General features: G+C 25.8%; 1 protein-coding gene across 1 annotated transcript in view; it reads right to left on the bottom strand.

Annotated features, from left to right (window-relative positions):
• The window catches only part of LOC146420986 (complexin-4-like), a 29233-nt gene extending 13018 nt beyond the window's left edge, over positions 1-16215 (bottom strand). Inside the window, exons 1-2 of the mRNA XM_085047826.1 lie at positions 16118-16215; positions 4562-4632 (exon numbers count right to left, since the gene is read on the bottom strand). Of these exons, the coding sequence (XP_084903952.1) occupies positions 4562-4632; positions 16118-16135 (89 nt within the window). The 5' untranslated portion in view covers positions 16136-16215. The remainder of the gene's footprint in view (positions 1-4561; positions 4633-16117) is intronic.
• Between the last annotated feature and the right edge of the window lie 499 nt (positions 16216-16714).

Raw genomic sequence — 16714 nt, 5'->3', positions numbered from 1 at the left:
ATTTCATTTTTCCGCAAAAAACGGCGAAAATCTTTTGGGTTTATTTCATCAAATTGGGATTTTTTTTAAAAATTCATTCTGTATTTAGTCCCAAAAAACCAGATTTTGCTTATTCTGGAATAACATCTTTCAGCTCCTCAGAAATATTTCAATCCGAAAAATTTCGTTTTTCCGCAAAAAGGCGGCAAAATGGGGTTTTTTTTTTAGCTTCGTTTGCGGCAAATCGGGATTTTTTCAAAATAGTTTTAAACGATATTTTAAAAAAAATCCCAATTTTAACTGTGTTTTAAAATAGTTCATTCTGCATTCTTTGCCAACCAAACCAGCTTTTTGTCATCCTGGAATAACATCTTTGAGCTCCTCAGAAATATTTCAATCCGAAAAATTTTGTTTTTCCGCAAAAAGCGGCAAAATATTTTTTAGCTTCGTTTTGTCAAATTGGGATTTTTTCAAAAAATACTTCATTCTGCATTCATTGCCAACCAAACCAGCTTTTCCTTATTCTGGACATCTTTAAAAATAATTTATTCTGCATTTAGTCCCAAAAAAACCAGATTTTGGTTATTCTGGATGTCTTTTAGTTCCTTGGAAATGGTTTGAAAAATTTCATTTTTCCACAAAAAACGGCGAAAGTTTTTTTGGGTTCGTTTTGGTAAATTGGGATTTTTTAAAAATATTTCATTCTGTATTTAGTCCTAAAAAAACTACTTTCAAAAAACCAGATTTTGGTCATTCTGGATGTCTTTTAGTTCCTTGGAATGGATTGAAAAATTTCATTTTTCCGCAAAAAGCCGCGAAAGTTTTTTCTTGAAAAATTTCGTTTTTTTGCAAAAAAGTCGAAAATTTTTTTGGGTTTATTTCATCAAATTGGGGTTTTTTATAAAAATATTTCATTCTGTATTTAGTCCCAAAAAAACAGATTTTGGTTATTCTGGAATAACATTTTTGAGATCCTCAGGAAATAATTTGAATTATTTCATTATTTTCCCCAATTTTTCCTTATTCTGGAATAACAACTTTTAACTCATTAAAATAATTTGAAATATTTAATTTTTCCCAATTTTTTCCTCATTCTGGAATAAACATCTTTGAGCTCCTCAGAAATAATTGGAATTATTTTCATTCTTTTTCCCCAAACCACCTTTTCTCCAAGCAGCACTTTTTCTGGGAGAGATTAATATTTAATATTAATACTTAATATTTCCTATTAATACTTAATATTTCCTATTAATAATTATTTCCTATTAACACTTAATATTTCGTATTAATACTTAATATTTCATATTAACACTTAATATTTCCTATTAATACTTAATATTTCCTATTAATACTTAATATTTCCTATTAATACTTAATATTTCGTATTAATACTTAATATTTCGTATTAACACTTAATATTTTGTATTAACACTTAATATTTCCTATTAATATTTCCTATTAACATTTCATATTAACACTTCATATTTCTTATTAACACTTAATATTTCTTATTAACACTTAATATTTCGTATTAATACTTAATATTTCTTATTAACACTTAATATTTCGTATTAACACTTAATATTTCCTATTAACACTTAATATTTCCTATTAACACTTAATATTTCCTATTAATATTTCCTATTAACACTTAATATTTCCTATTAACACTTAATATTTCATATTAACACTTAATATTTCTTATTAACACTTAATATTTCCTATTAATACTTAATATTTGCTATTAACACTTAATATTTCCTATTAACACTTAATATTTCCTATTAATATTTCCCATTAACATTTAATATTTCCTATTAACACTTAATATTTCCTATTAACACTTAATATTTCCTATTAATATTTCCTATTAACATTTAATATTTCCTATTAACACTTAATATTTCCTATCAACACTTAATATTTCCTATTAATATTTCCTATTAACACTTAATATTTCCTATCAACACTTAATATTTCCTATTAATAATTATTTCCTATTAACACTTAATATTTCATATTAACACTTAATATTTCCTATTAACACTTAATATTTCCTATTAACACTTAATATTTCCTATTAATATTTCCTATTAATACTTAATATTTCCTATTAACACTTAATATTTCATATTAATACTTAATATTTCCTATTAACACTTAATATTTCCTATTAATATTTCCTATTAACACTTAATACTAACACTTAATATTGTCTCCTTGGGAATCCATTCGGTTTTTACCAAAAAAAAAAAAGAAATTAAATCCACCAAAAGTTGACTTTTCCACAACTCATCTCCTCGGAGATGATAAACTAAATAAAAGAAAATTAAAAATATTTTAATCTCCAATCAATATGTTGAAATCATTATTTTGTTCCTTTGCCTTTGAAAAGAGGATTATTTCCTCCAGCTAAAAATATTTAATAATAATAATAAAAAAAAGAGAAAATAATCTCATTATTTTTATTATTTTCATTCTTCTCCTTCCTGACAGAACAAAAAAAATTTCCATTTCCACATCCAACTTTATCCAAGATAAAAATCACCTTTTCCTGCTTATAAATTCAATTTATTACAACAATAATTTGATTTTTCTTGTCGATTTTGCTGTAAGCAGATGATTAAAAACTCCTCAATCTTGCCAAGAAAATTACTTTTTTTTCTCCTTAAAATCTTTTTTTTCCTCAGAGGATGAGAAGAAAAAAAAATATTATTTTTTTCTCCCCAAATCCATTTCTTTAATCCCAAAAAAATCCATATTAAGATGATGTTTGAAAAGAATTAGGAGTTGGAAGGAAAATAAATCGAATTTTCTCCTGGAGGTAGAAAAAGATTTGGGGAAGAAAAAGAAGAGAAAAAAAATTAATATATTTTTTAATCTTTTTTTTTAATATCAAATTGACCTATTTAGGGAAATCTCAGGAAATGTTCTTGGAGTGGAAAATAAAAGAGAATTGAGGAGTTTTTTTGGGGTTTTTTTGGGGTTTTTTTGGGGATTTTTGGGGTTTTTTGGGGTTTTGGGGATTTTGGGGTTTTGGGGTTTTTGGGGTTTTGGGGTTTTTGGGGTTTTTGGGGGTTTTTGGGGATTTTTGGGGTTTTTTGGGGTTTCCAGTTGGGATTTTGGGGTTTTTGGGGTTTTGGGGTTTTCTTGGGTTTTTGGGGGATTTTGGATTTCTTTGGGGTTTTGGGGATTTTTTGGGGTTTTTTGGGGGTTTCTTTTGGGTTTTTTATGGGTTTTGGGGTTTTTATGGGTTTTGGGGATTTTTGGGGATTTTGGGGTTTTGGGGGTTTTGGGGTTTTTTGGGGTTTTTTGGGGATTTTTGGGGGTTTTGGGTTTTGGGGTTTTGGGGGGTTTTTTGGGGTTTTTTGGGTTTTGGGGGTTTTGGGGTTTTTGGGGTTTATTTGGGGTTTTTGGGGTTAATTTTGGGTTTTTTGGGGGTTTTGGGGTTTTTGGGATTTTTTGGGGTTTTGAGGGATTTGGGGGTTTTTGGGGTTTTTTTATTTTTGGGTTTTTTTGGGGTTTGGGGTGAATTTGGGGTTTTTTTTTTGGTTTTTGGGGTTTTTGGGGATATTTGGGTTTTGGGGTTTTGGGGGATTTTGGGGTTTTTGGGGTTTTTGGGATTTTTTTTTGGGGTTTGGGGGATTTGGGGTTTTGGGGGTTTTTTTGGGTTTTGGGGGTTTTGGGTTTTTTGGGGTTTTTGGGGGTTTTTGGGGGTTTTTTGGGGTTTTTGGGGATTTTGGGGATTTTGGTTTTGGGGTTTTTGGGGTTTTTTGGGGTTTTTGGGGGTTTTGGGGTTTTGGGGTTTTTGGGGGGTTTTGGGGGTTTTGGGGTTTTTGGGGGTTTTTGGGGTTTTTTGGGGTTTTGGGGGGTTTTGGGGTTTTGGGGTTTTGGGGTTTTTGGGGTTTTGGGTTTTTTGGGGTTTTGGGGTTTTGGGGGTTTGGGGGTTTGGGGATTTGAGGATTTGGGGGTTTGGTTTTTGGGATTTTTGGGGTTTTGTGGTTTTTGGGGTTTTGGGTTTTTTGGGGTTTTGGGGTTTTTGGGGATTTGGGGTTTTGGGTTTTGGGGGTTTGGGGTTTTTGAGCTTTTGGGGTTTTGGGGTTTGGTTTTGGGATTTTGGGATTTTGGGGTTTTGGGGTTTTTGGTGTTTTGGGGTTTGGTTTTGGGGTTTTGCGGTTTTTGTGGGTTTTGTGGGTTTTGGGGTTTTTGGGGTTTTTGTGGGTTTTTGTGGTTTTTGGGTTTTTGGGGTTTTGTGGTTTTGGTGGTTTTTGGGATTTTTGGGGTTTTTTGGGGTTTTTGGTGGGTTTTTGGGGGTTTTGGGGGGTTTTTGGGGTTTTTGGGGGTTTTGGGGGTTTTGGGGTTTTTGGGGGGTTTTGGGGATTTTGGGGTTTTGGGGTTTTGGGGTTTTATGGGGTTTTTTTTGGGATTTTGGGGTATTTTGGGGGTTTTGGGGTTTTGGGATTTTGGGGGTTTTTTGGGATTTTTTGGGGATTTTTTGGGGTATTTTTTAGGTTTTTTATGGTTTTTTTGGTGGTTTTTGGGGTTTTTTTGGGGTTTTTTTGGGGTTTTTCACAGAATTTACCTGATTTCCTGGACTTGTCTGATGAGCTCTTGTTGAGTTTTCACAATTGTTTGGAGATCTTGCTGGGAAAGCTGAAGGGAAAAGAAATAAATCAAAATATATTGGAAAAAAGTGAATAAATGATGCTGAATTGAGCTCTGAATCACCTTTTCTTTTATTTTCCATTTTCTTTTCTATTTTCTTTTCTTTTCTATTTTCTTTTCTATTTGATTTTCTATTTTATTTTGGGTTTTTTTTCTGTTTTTTTTTCTATTTTCCTTTCTATTTTCTTTATTTTCTATTTGATTTTCTTTTTTTTTCCTATTTTTTTCCATTTTCTTTTCCATTTTCTTTTCATTTTCTTTCCTATTTTCTATTTTGTTTTCTATTTTTCTGTTTTTTTTTCTATTTTCCTTTCTATTTTCTTTATTTTCTATTTGATTTTCTTTTTTTTTCCTATTTTTTTTTCCTATTTCCTTTTCTATTTTCTTTCCTATTTTCTTTCCTATTTTTTTCTATTTTGTTTTCTATTTTTTTCTATTTTTTCTTTTTTTTTCCCATTTTCTTTTCCATTTTCTCTCCTATTTTCTTCTCTATTTTTTTCCATTTTCTCTCCTAATTTTTTTCTATTTTGTTTTCTATTTTTTCTATTTTTTTTCTATTTTTTTCCCATTTTCTTTTCCATTTTCTTTTCTACTTGATTTTCTATTTTATTTTCTATTTTCTTTTCCACTTCCATTTTACTATTTGATTTTCCATTTGATTTTCCATTTGATTTTCTATTTTCTTTTCCATTTTCTTCCCTATTTTCTTTTCCACTTCCATTTTACTATTTGATTTTCTATTTGATTTTCCATTTGATTTTCCATTTGATTTTCTATTTTCTTTTCCATTTCATATTTTATTTCCATTTCTCACCTGTCCCTGCTGACCGAAAAAGAGGAAAAAAATCAAAATATAATGGGAAAAAAGCGAATTATTTGAGCTGCTGACCTCCAAATCTCCTTTAATTTCACATTTGATTTTCTATTTTATTTGATTTAATATTTGATTTAATTTTTCCATTTCTCACCTGTCCCTACTGACCAGAAAAAGGGGAAAAAAATCAAAATATAATGGGAAAAAAGCGAATTAATTGAGCTACTGAGCTCCAAATCCCCTTTAATTTCATTTTCTATTTTCTATTTTTTCTTTTATTTAATATTTTATTTAATTTTGATTTCTCACCTGTCCCTGCTGACCGAAAAAGGGGAAAAAAATCAAAATATATTGGGAAAAAAAGCTCATAAATTCAGCTGCTGAGCTCCAAATCCCCTTTAATTTCACATTTGATTTTCTATTTGATTCAATTTAATATTTTTAATTTAATTTTGATTTCTCACCTGTCCCTGCTGACCGGAAAAAGGGCAAAAAAATCAAAATATATTGGGAAAAAAGCGAATAAATTGAGCTACTGAGCTCCAAATCCCCTTTAATTTCATTTTCTATTTTCTATTTTTTATTTTATTTTATATTTGATTTAATATTTGATTTAATATTTGATTTCCTATTTGATTTTCCATTTGATTTCCATTTGATTTTCCATTTGATTTTCCATTTGATTTTCCATTTGATTTCCATTTGATTTTCCATTTGATTTTCCATTTGATTTTCCATTTGATTTTCCATTTGATTTTCTATTTGATTTTCTATTTTCTATTTGATTTAATATTTAACATTTAATTTCCATTTCTCACCTGTCCCTGCTGACCGAAAAAGGGGAAAAAAAATCAAAATATATTGGAAAAAAAGCAAATTAATTGAGCTGCTGAGCTCCAAATCCCCTTAAATTTCATTTTCTATTTTCTATTTGATTTGATTTTATATTTTTAATTTTATTTGATTTCTCACCTGTCCCTGCTGACCGAAAAAGGGAAAAAATTCAAAATATATTGGAAAAAAAGCGAATTAATGGTGCTGCTGAGCTCCAAATCCCCTTAAATTTAATTTCATTATTTTCTATTTGATTTGATTTAATATTTTAATTAATTTAATTTTGATTTCTCACCTGTCCCTGCAGGTCTCTCCTCCTCTCCTCCAGCAGCATTTCCAGCTGCTTGCTGAGCTCTGAATCCCCTTGAATTTCACATTTTATACTTAATATTTTATTTGATTTTCTATTTTCTATTTGATTTAATATTTGATTTAATTTTTCCATTTCTCACCTGTCCCTGCTGACCGAAAAAGGGGAAAAAAATCAAAATATAATGGGAAAAAAAGCGAATTAATGGTTCTGCTGAGCTCCAAATCCCCTTAAATTTCACATTTGATTTTCTATTTGATTCGATTTTATATTTTTAATTTTATTTTGATTTCTCACCTGTCCCTGCTGACTAGAAAACAGGAAAAAAAATCAAAATATAATGGGAAAAAAAGCAAATTAATTGAGCTGCTGAGCTCCAAATCACCTTTAATTTCATTTTCTATTTTCTATTTGATTCTATTTAATATTTTTAATTTAATTTTGATTTCTCACCTGTCCTTGCTGACCAGAAAAAGGGGAAAAAAATCAAAATATAATGGGAAAAAAAGCGAATAAATTCAGCTGCTGAGCTCCAAATCCCCTTTAATTTCACATTTGATTTTCCATTTGATTCGATTTTATATTTTTAATTTAATTTTGATTTCTCACCTGTCCCTGCTGACCGAAAAAGGGGAAAAAAATCAAAATATAATGGGAAAAAAAGCAAATTAATTCATCTACTGACCTCCAAATCCCCTTTAATTTCATTTTCTATTTTCTATTTTATTCGATTTAATATTTGATTTAATATTTGATTTCCTATTTGATTTCCTATTTGATTTTCCATTTGATTTTCCATTTGATTTTCCATTTGATTTCCTATTTGATTTTCTATTTGATTTTCTATTTGATTTTCCATTTTCTTTTCTATTTTCTTCCCTATTTTCTTTTCCACTTCCATTTTACTATTTGATTTTCTATTTGATTTTCTATTTGGTTTTCTATTTCATTTTCTATTTTCCATTTGATTTAATATTTAACATTTTATTTCCATTTCTCACCTGTCCCTACTGACCGAAAAAAGGGAAAAAAAATCAAAATATAATGGGAAAAAAGCTCATAAATTCAGCTGAATTGAGCTCCAAATCCCCTTTAATTTCACATTTGATTTTCCATTTGATTCGATTTTATATTTTTAATTTAATTTTGATTTCTCACCTGTCCCTGCTGACCGAAGGAAAAAATCAAAATATAATGGGAAAAAAAGCGAATTAATTGAGCTACTGACCTCCAAATCCCCTTTAATTTCATTTTCTATTTTCTATTTTTTATTTTATTTAATATTTAATATTTAATTTTGATTTCTCACCTGTCCCTGCTGACCGAAAAAGGGGAAAAAAATCAAAATATATTGGAAAAAAAGCAAATTAATTGAGCTACTGACCTCCAAATCCCCTTTAATTTCACATTTGATTTTCTATTTGATTCTATTTTATATTTATAATTTAATTTTGATTTCTCACCTGTCCCTGCTGACCGAAAAAGGGGAAAAAAAATCAAAATATAATGGGAAAAAAAGCAAATTAATGGTTCTGCTGAGCTCCAAATCCCCTTTAATTTCACATTTGACTTTCTAATTTATTCTATTTAATATTTAATATTTAATTTTGATTTCTCACCTGTCCCTACTGACCGAAAAAGGGGAAAAAAAATCAAAATATAATGGGAAAAAAGCTCATAAATTCAGCTGAATTGAGCTCCAAATCCCCTTTAATTTCACATTTGATTTTCTAATTTATTTTATTTTATATTTTTAATTTTATTTTGATTTCTCACCTGTCCCTGCTGACCGAAAAAGGGAAAAAAAATCAAAATATAATGGGAAAAAAAGCGAATTAATGGTTCTGCTGAGCTCCAAATCCCCTTTAATTTCATTTTCTATTTTCTATTTTATTCTATTTAATATTTGATTTCCTATTTGATTTCCTATTTGATTTTCCATTTGATTTTCCATTTGATTTTCTATTTTCTTTCCCATTTTCTTCCCTATTTTCTTTCCTATTTTCTTTTTGACTTCCATTTTACTATTTGATTTTCCATTTGATTTTCCATTTGATTTTCCATTTGATTTCCTATTTTCTTTTCCATTTTCTTTCCCATTTTCTTCCCTATTTTCTTTTCCTATTTTCTTTTCCACTTCCATTTTACTATTTGATTTTCTATTTGATTTTCCATTTTATTTTCTATTTTCTATTTGATTTAATATTTTATTTAATTTTTCCATTTCTCACCTGTCCCTGCTGACCGAAAAAAGGGAAAAAAAATCAAAATATTATGGGAAAAAAGCTCATAAATTCAGCTACTGACCTCCAAATCCCCTTTAATTTCATTTTCTATTTTCTATTTTTTCTTTTATAATTTTAATTTAATTTTGATTTCTCACCTGTCCCTGCTGACCGAAAATGGGAAAAAAAATCAAAATATAATGGGAAAAAAAGCGAATTAATTCAGCTGCTGAGCTCCAAATCCCCTTTAATTTCATTTTCTATTTTCTATTTGATTCTATTTTATATTTATAATTTAATTTTGATTTCTCACCTGTCCCTGCTGACCGAAAAAAGGGAAAAAAATCAAAATATATTGGAAAAAAAGCTCATAAATTCAGCTGAATTGAGCTCCAAATCCCCTTTAATTTCATTTTCTATTTTCTATTTGATTTGATTTAATATTTTATTTAATTTTGATTTCTCACCTGTCCCTGCTGGTCTCTCCTCCTCTCCTCCAGCAGCATTTCCAGCTGCCTGCTGAGCTCTGAATCCCCTTGAATTTCACATTTTATACTTAATATTTTATTTGATTTTCTATTTGATTTGATTTTCTATTTGATTTCATTTAATTTTGATTTCTCACCTGTCCCTACTGACCGAAAAAGGGGAAAAAAATCAAAATATAATGGGAAAAAAAGCAAATTAATGGTTCTGCTGAGCTCCAAATCCCCTTTAATTTCATTTTCTATTTTCCATTTTATTCTATTTTATATTTAATATTTCATTTTGATTTCTCACCTGTCCCTGCTGACCGAAAAAGGGGAAAAAAATCAAAATATAATGGGAAAAAAGCTCATAAATTCAGCTGAATTGAGCTCCAAATCCCCTTTAATTTCACATTTGATTTTCTATTTTATTCTATTTTATATTTTTAATTTAATTTTGATTTCTCACCTGTCCCTGCTGACCGAAAAATGGAAAAAAAATCAAAATATAATGGAAAAAAAGCAAATTAATGGTTCTGCTGAGCTCCAAATCCCCTTTAATTTCACATTTGATTTTCTAATTTATTCTATTTTATAATTTTAATTTAATTTTGATTTCTCACCTGTCCCTACTGACCGAAAAAGGGGAAAAAAATCAAAATATAATGGGAAAAAAGCTCATAAATTGAGCTGCTGAGCTCCAAATCCCCTTTAATTTCACATTTGATTTTCCATTTGATTCGATTTAATATTTTTAATTTAATTTTGATTTCTCACCTGTCCTTGCTGACCAGAAAAATGGAAAAAAAATCAAAATACATTGGAAAAAAAGCAAATTAATGGTTCTGCTGAGCTCCAAATCCCCTTTAATTTCACATTTGATTTTCTAATTTATTCTATTTAATATTTAATATTTAATATTTTATTTTATTTTGATTTCTCACCTGTCCCTGCAGGTCTCTCCTCCTCTCCTCCAGCAGCATCTCCAGCTGCTTGCTGAGCTCTGAATCCCCTTGAATTTCACATTTTCTACTTAATATTTTATTTGATTTTCTATTTTCTATTTGATTTAATATTTGATTTAATTTTTCCATTTCTCACCTGTCCTTGCTGACCGAAAAAGGGGAAAAAATTCAAAATATAATGGGAAAAAAAGCAAATTAATGGTTCTGCTGAGCTCCAAATCCCCTTAAATTTCACATTTGATTTTCTATTTGATTTGATTTTATATTTTATAATTTCATTTTGATTTCTCACCTGTCCCTGCCGACCAGAAAAATGGAAAAAAAATCAAAATATAATGGAAAAAAAGCGAATTAATGGTTCTGCTGAGCTCCAAATCCCCTTTAATTTCACATTTGATTTTCCATTTTATTCTATTTTATAATTTTAATTTAATTTTGATTTCTCACCTGTCCCTGCTGGTCTCTCCTCCTCTCCTCCAGCAGCATTTCCAGCTGCCTGCTGAGCTCTGAATCCCCTTGAATTTCACATTTTATACTTAATATTTTATTTTCTTTTCTATTTGATTTGATTTTCTATTTGATTTCATTTAATTTTGATTTCTCACCTGTCCCTGCTGACCGAAAAAGGGGAAAAAATTCAAAATATAATGGGAAAAAAAGCGAATAAATTGAGCTGCTGAGCTCCAAATCCCCTTAAATTTAATTTCATTATTTTCTATTTGATTTGATTTAATATTTTAATTAATTTTATTTTGATTTCTCACCTGTCCCTGCAGGTCTCTCCTCCTCTCCTCCAGCAGCATTTCCAGCTGCTTGCTGAGCTCTGAATCCCCTTGAATTTCACATTTTATACTTCATATTTTATTTGATTTTCTATTTTCTATTTGATTTAATATTTGATTTAATTTTTCCATTTCTCACCTGTCCTTGCTGACCGAAAAAGGGAAAAAAAAATCAAAATATATTGGAAAAAAAGCGAATTAATTCAGCTACTGACCTCCAAATCCCCTTTAATTTCACATTTGATTTTCTATTTGATTTGATTTAATATTTTTAATTTCATTTTGATTTCTCACCTGTCCTTGCTGACCAGAAAAATGGAAAAAAAATCAAAATATAATGGAAAAAAAGCGAATTAATGGTTCTGCTGAGCTCCAAATCCCCTTTAATTTCACATTTGATTTTCCATTTTATTCTATTTTATAATTTTAATTTAATTTTGATTTCTCACCTGTCCCTGCTGGTCTCTCCTCCTCTCCTCCAGCAGCATTTCCAGCTGCTTGCTGAGCTCTTTCAGCACCAGGTGAATTCTGTTCTGCCCTTGGAAGATTTGCTGCAACTCTTGGGAGTTCAGAGGATCCAAAATGTTCTCTGCTGCTGGGAAATGTCACAGTTGGGTTGGTGGTTGTGGTTATTTTGTGATTATTTGTGGTTATTTGTGATTATTTTGTTAGTATTTGTGATTATTTGTGATTATTTGTGATTATTTTGTTATTATTTGTGATTATTTGTTATTGTTTTGTGATTATTTGTGATTATTTTGTTATTATTTGTGATTATTTGTGATTATTTTGTTATTATTTGTGATTATTTGTGATTATTTTGTTATTATTTGTGATTATTTGTGATTATTTTGTTATTATTTGTGATTATTTTGTGATTATTTTGTTAGTATTTGTGATTATTTGTGATTATTTGTGATTATTTTGTGATTATTTTGTGATTATTTGTGATTATTTTGTTATTATTTTGTTATTATTTGTGATTATTTTGTGATTATTTGTGATTATTTGTGATTATTTGTGATTATTTTGTTATTATTTGTTGTTATTTTGTTATTTGTTGTTATTTTGTTGTTATTTGTGATTATTTGTGATTATTTGTGATTATTTTGTGATTATTTGTGATTATTTGTGATTATTTTGTTATTATTTGTGATTATTTGTGATTATTTGTGATTATTTTGTTATTATTTGTGATTATTTGTGATTATTTGTGATTATTTGTGATTATTTGTTGTTATTTTGTTGTTATTTGTGATTATTTGTGATTATTTTGTTATTATTTGTGATTATTTTGTGATTATTTTGTGATTATTTGTGATTATTTTGTTGTTATTTGTGATTATTTGTGATTATTTGTGATTATTTGTGATTATTTGTGATTATTTGTGATTATTTGTGATTATTTTGTTAGTATTTGTTGTTATTTTGTTATTATTTGTAATTATTTGTGATTATTTGTAATTTTTTGTGATTATTTTGTTATTATTTGTGATTATTTTGTTATTATTTGATGTTATTTTGTTAGTATTTGTGATTATTTGTGATTATTTTGTTAGTATTTGTAATTATTTGTGATTATTTGTGATTATTTTGTTAGTATTTTGTTGTTATTTGTGATTATTTTGTTATTATTTGTGATTATTTGTGATTATTTTGTGATTATTTGTGATTATTTTGTTGTTATTTGTGATTATTTGTGATTATTTTGTTATTATTTTGTGATTATTTGTGATTATTTTGTTATTATTTGTGATTATTTGTGATTATTTTGTTATTATTTTGTGATTATTTGTGATTATTTTCTTAGTATTTGTAATTATTTGTTGTTATTTTGTTGTTATTTGTTATTATTTGTTGTTATTTTGTTATTATTTGTTATTATTTTGTTGTTATTTGTTATTACTTGGGATTATTTTCTTAGTATTTGTTATTATTTGTGATTGATTATTTGTGATTATTTGTGATTATTTGTGATTATTTTCTTAGTGTTTGTAATTATTTGTTGTTATTTTGTTGTTATTTGTGATTATTTTGTTGTTATTTGTTGTTATTTTGTTATTATTTGTGATTATTTTCTTAGTATTTGTTATTATTTGTTGTTATTTTGTTATTATTTGTTGTTATTTTGTTATTATTTGTTGTTATTTTGTTATTATTTGTTGTTATTTTTGTTATTATTTGTTGTTATTTTTGTTATTATTTGTTGTTATTTTGTTATTATTTGTTATTATTTGTTACTATTTGTTGTTATTTGTTATTATTTGTTATTATTTTGTTGTTATTTGTGATTATTTTCTTAGTATTTGTAATTATTTGTTGTTATTTTGTTATTATTTTGTTATTATTTGTTGTTATTTGTTATTATTTGTAATTATTTGTGATTATTTTGTTATTATTTGTTATTATTTGTTATTATTTACTTAGTATTTCTTATTATTTCTGATTATTTCTTATTATTTCTTATTATTTCTGATTATTTCTGATTATTTTTTCTTATTATTTTCTTAGTATTTGTTGTTATTTTGTTATTATTTGTTATTATTTTGTTATTATTTGTTGTTATTTTGTTATTATTTGTAATTTTTTGTTATTATTTGTAATTATTTGTTGTTATTTTGTGATTATTTTGTTATTATTTTGTTATTATTTGTTATTATTTTGTTATTATTTGTTGTTATTTTGTTATTATTTGTTATTATTTTGTTATTATTTGTTATTATTTTCTTATTATTTGTTATTATTTCTTATTATTTGAAATTATTTCTTATTATTTTGTTATTATTTGTTATTGTTATTATTTTCTTATTATTTCTTATTATTTCTTCTTATTATTTGTTATTATTTGTTATTATTTTCTTATTATTTCTTATTATTTCTCATTATTATTTCTTATTATTTCTTATTATTTCTCATTATTATTTCTTATTATTTCTCATTTCTCATTATTATTTCTTATTATCTTCTTATTATTTCTTACTATTTCTAATCATTTCTTATCATTTCTTATTTTTCTTTCTTCTTCTTTCTTCTTATTCTTTCTTCTTCTTTGTTTTCTTAGTTTTCTTTCTTATTCTTTCTTATTATTATTTCTTATTTTTCTCATTCTTTTCTTATTATTCTTTCTTGTTCTTTCTTATTATTATTTCTTATTTTTCTCACTCTTTCTTATTATTCTTTCTTATTCTTATTTCTTATTTTTCTTATTCTTTCTTCTTATTCTTTCTTATTCTTATTTCTTATTTTTCTTATTCTTTCTTATTCTTTCTTATTATTATCTCTTCTTATTTCTTCTTCTTTTTTCTTATTATTATCTTTTTTTGTTTCTTCTTATTTCTTATTATTTTTTCTCCTTCTTATCTCTTCTTATCTCTTCTTATCTCATAATTATTATTTTGTTCTCAACGAAAGGATCTCCAAACATCCTCTGCTGCTGGAAAAACATCCCAGAGTTGGGGGTTGAGTTGTTATTATTATTTTCTTATTGTTTGTTAGTGTTTCTGATGATTTTCTTATGATTTGTTATTATTTCTTGTTATTTTCTTATTATTTGTTATGATTTTCTTGTTATTTGTTATTATTTGCTATTATTTTCTTATTATTTGTTATTATTTTCTTGTTATTTGTTGTTATTTCTTATGATTTTCTTATGATTTCTTATTATTTTCTTATTATTTCTTATTATTTTCTTATGATTTGTTGTTATTTCTTATGATTTTCTTATGATTTCTTATGACTTTCTTATGATTTTCTTATTGTTTCTCATTATTATTTCTTATTTCTTATTATTACTTCTTATTTCTGATTATTATTTCTTCTTATTTCTTCTTATTATTTCTTATTATCTCATTATTTCTTCTTATTTCTTCTTCTTTTCTTCTTATCACTTATTATTTTCTTATTATCTCATTTCTTATCATTTTCTTATCTCATTATTTTTTATTATATTTCTTATCATTTTCTTCTTTCTTATTATTTTCTTCTTTCTTATTATTTTCTTCTTATTTTCTTATTATTTTCTTATTATTTCCTTATTTTTTCTTATCATTTCTTATTATTTTCTCATTATTTCTTATTATTTCTTATTATTTTCTTATTATTTCTTATTATATTTTCTTACTTTTTCTTATTTCTTACTATTTCTGATTATTTTCTTATTATTTTCTCATTATTTCTTATTATTTCTTATTATTATTTCTTATTATTTCTTAATATTTCTTATTATTTCTTATTATTATTACTTATTATTTCTTATTATTTCTTATTATTAGTTCTTATTATTAGTTCTTATTATTATTTCTTAATATTTCCTATTATTATTTCTTATTATTCCTTATTATTTCTTATTATTTCTTATTTGTTATTATTTCTTATTATTTTCTTATTTTCTTATTTTTTCTTATAATTTCTTAATATTTCTTCTTCTTATTACTTATTATTTCTTATTATTTCCTATTATTATTTCTTATTATTTCTTATTATTATTTCTTATTATTTCTTAATATTTCTTATTATTTCTTATTATTTCTTATTATTCCTTATTATTCCTTATTATTTCTTATTATTTTCTTATTATTTTCTTATTAATTAAGAAAATGAAATTCAATAAGAAAATGAAATTAAATAAGAAAATGAAATTAAATAAGAAAATGAAATTAAATAAGAAAATTAAATAATAAAATTCAATTAAATAATAAAATTCAATTAAATAAGAAAATTAAATGAAATAATAAAATTAAATTTAAGAAAATGAAATTAAATAAGAAAATTCAATTAAATAATAAAATTCAATTAAATAATAAAATGAAATTAAATAAGAAAATTCAATTAAATAAGAAAATTAAATAATAAAATTCAATTAAATAAGAAAATTCAATTAAATAATAAAATTAAATTAAATAATAAAATTCAATAATAAAATTAAATTAAATAATAAAATGAAATTATATGAGAAAATTCAATTCAATAATAAAAATTCAATCAAATAATAAAAATCCAATTACTAGGAATTATGAAAATCCTCCAAAATTCACATTTTCCTGCTGAAAATGAAATAAAAAAACACCAAAACTTCACCTTCCTGGCCTTGAACATCCGGATGCTCTCGTTGGAATTCTTCTTTTTTCCTCTCCAGTTCTTGTTGGAAAACTTCCAGTTCTTGGTGGTATTTTAATTGGTCTGCCGGAGGGATTGCTGCAGGCTGGGAAAAAATGGGGAAAAAATGGGGAAAAATGGGGAAAAAATGGGAAAAAATGGGAAAAAAGGAAAATGGAGGAAAAATGGGGAAAATGGTGAGAAAATGGGAAAAATCAGAAAAAATGGGGAAAAAATGGGGGAAAAATGGGAAAAAAATCAGAAAAAAATCAGAAAAAAATCAGAAAAAAAAGGGAAAAAATCACAAAAAAATCACAAAAAATCAGAAAAAATCAGAAAAAAATTCAGAAAAAATCAGGAAAAATCAGGAAAAAATCAGGAAAAAATCAGGAAAAAATCAGAAAAAAAATCAGAAAAAAATCGGAAAAAAATCAGAAAAAAATCAGAAAAAATCGGAAAAAAATCACAAAAAATCAGAAAAAAATCAGAAAAAATCACCAAAAAATCACAAAAAATCAGAAAAAAATGGGAAAAAAATGGGAAAAAAATCAGAAAAAAATCAGAAAAAAATCAGAAAAA

The sequence above is a fragment of the Lichenostomus cassidix genome, unplaced genomic scaffold (assembly GCF_008360975.1).
Source record: "Lichenostomus cassidix isolate B80296 unplaced genomic scaffold, HeHo_3.0 HiC_scaffold_898, whole genome shotgun sequence".
Taxonomy (NCBI): domain Eukaryota; kingdom Metazoa; phylum Chordata; class Aves; order Passeriformes; family Meliphagidae; genus Lichenostomus; species Lichenostomus cassidix.
This window is presented reverse-complemented; position numbering and strand designations above follow the sequence as displayed.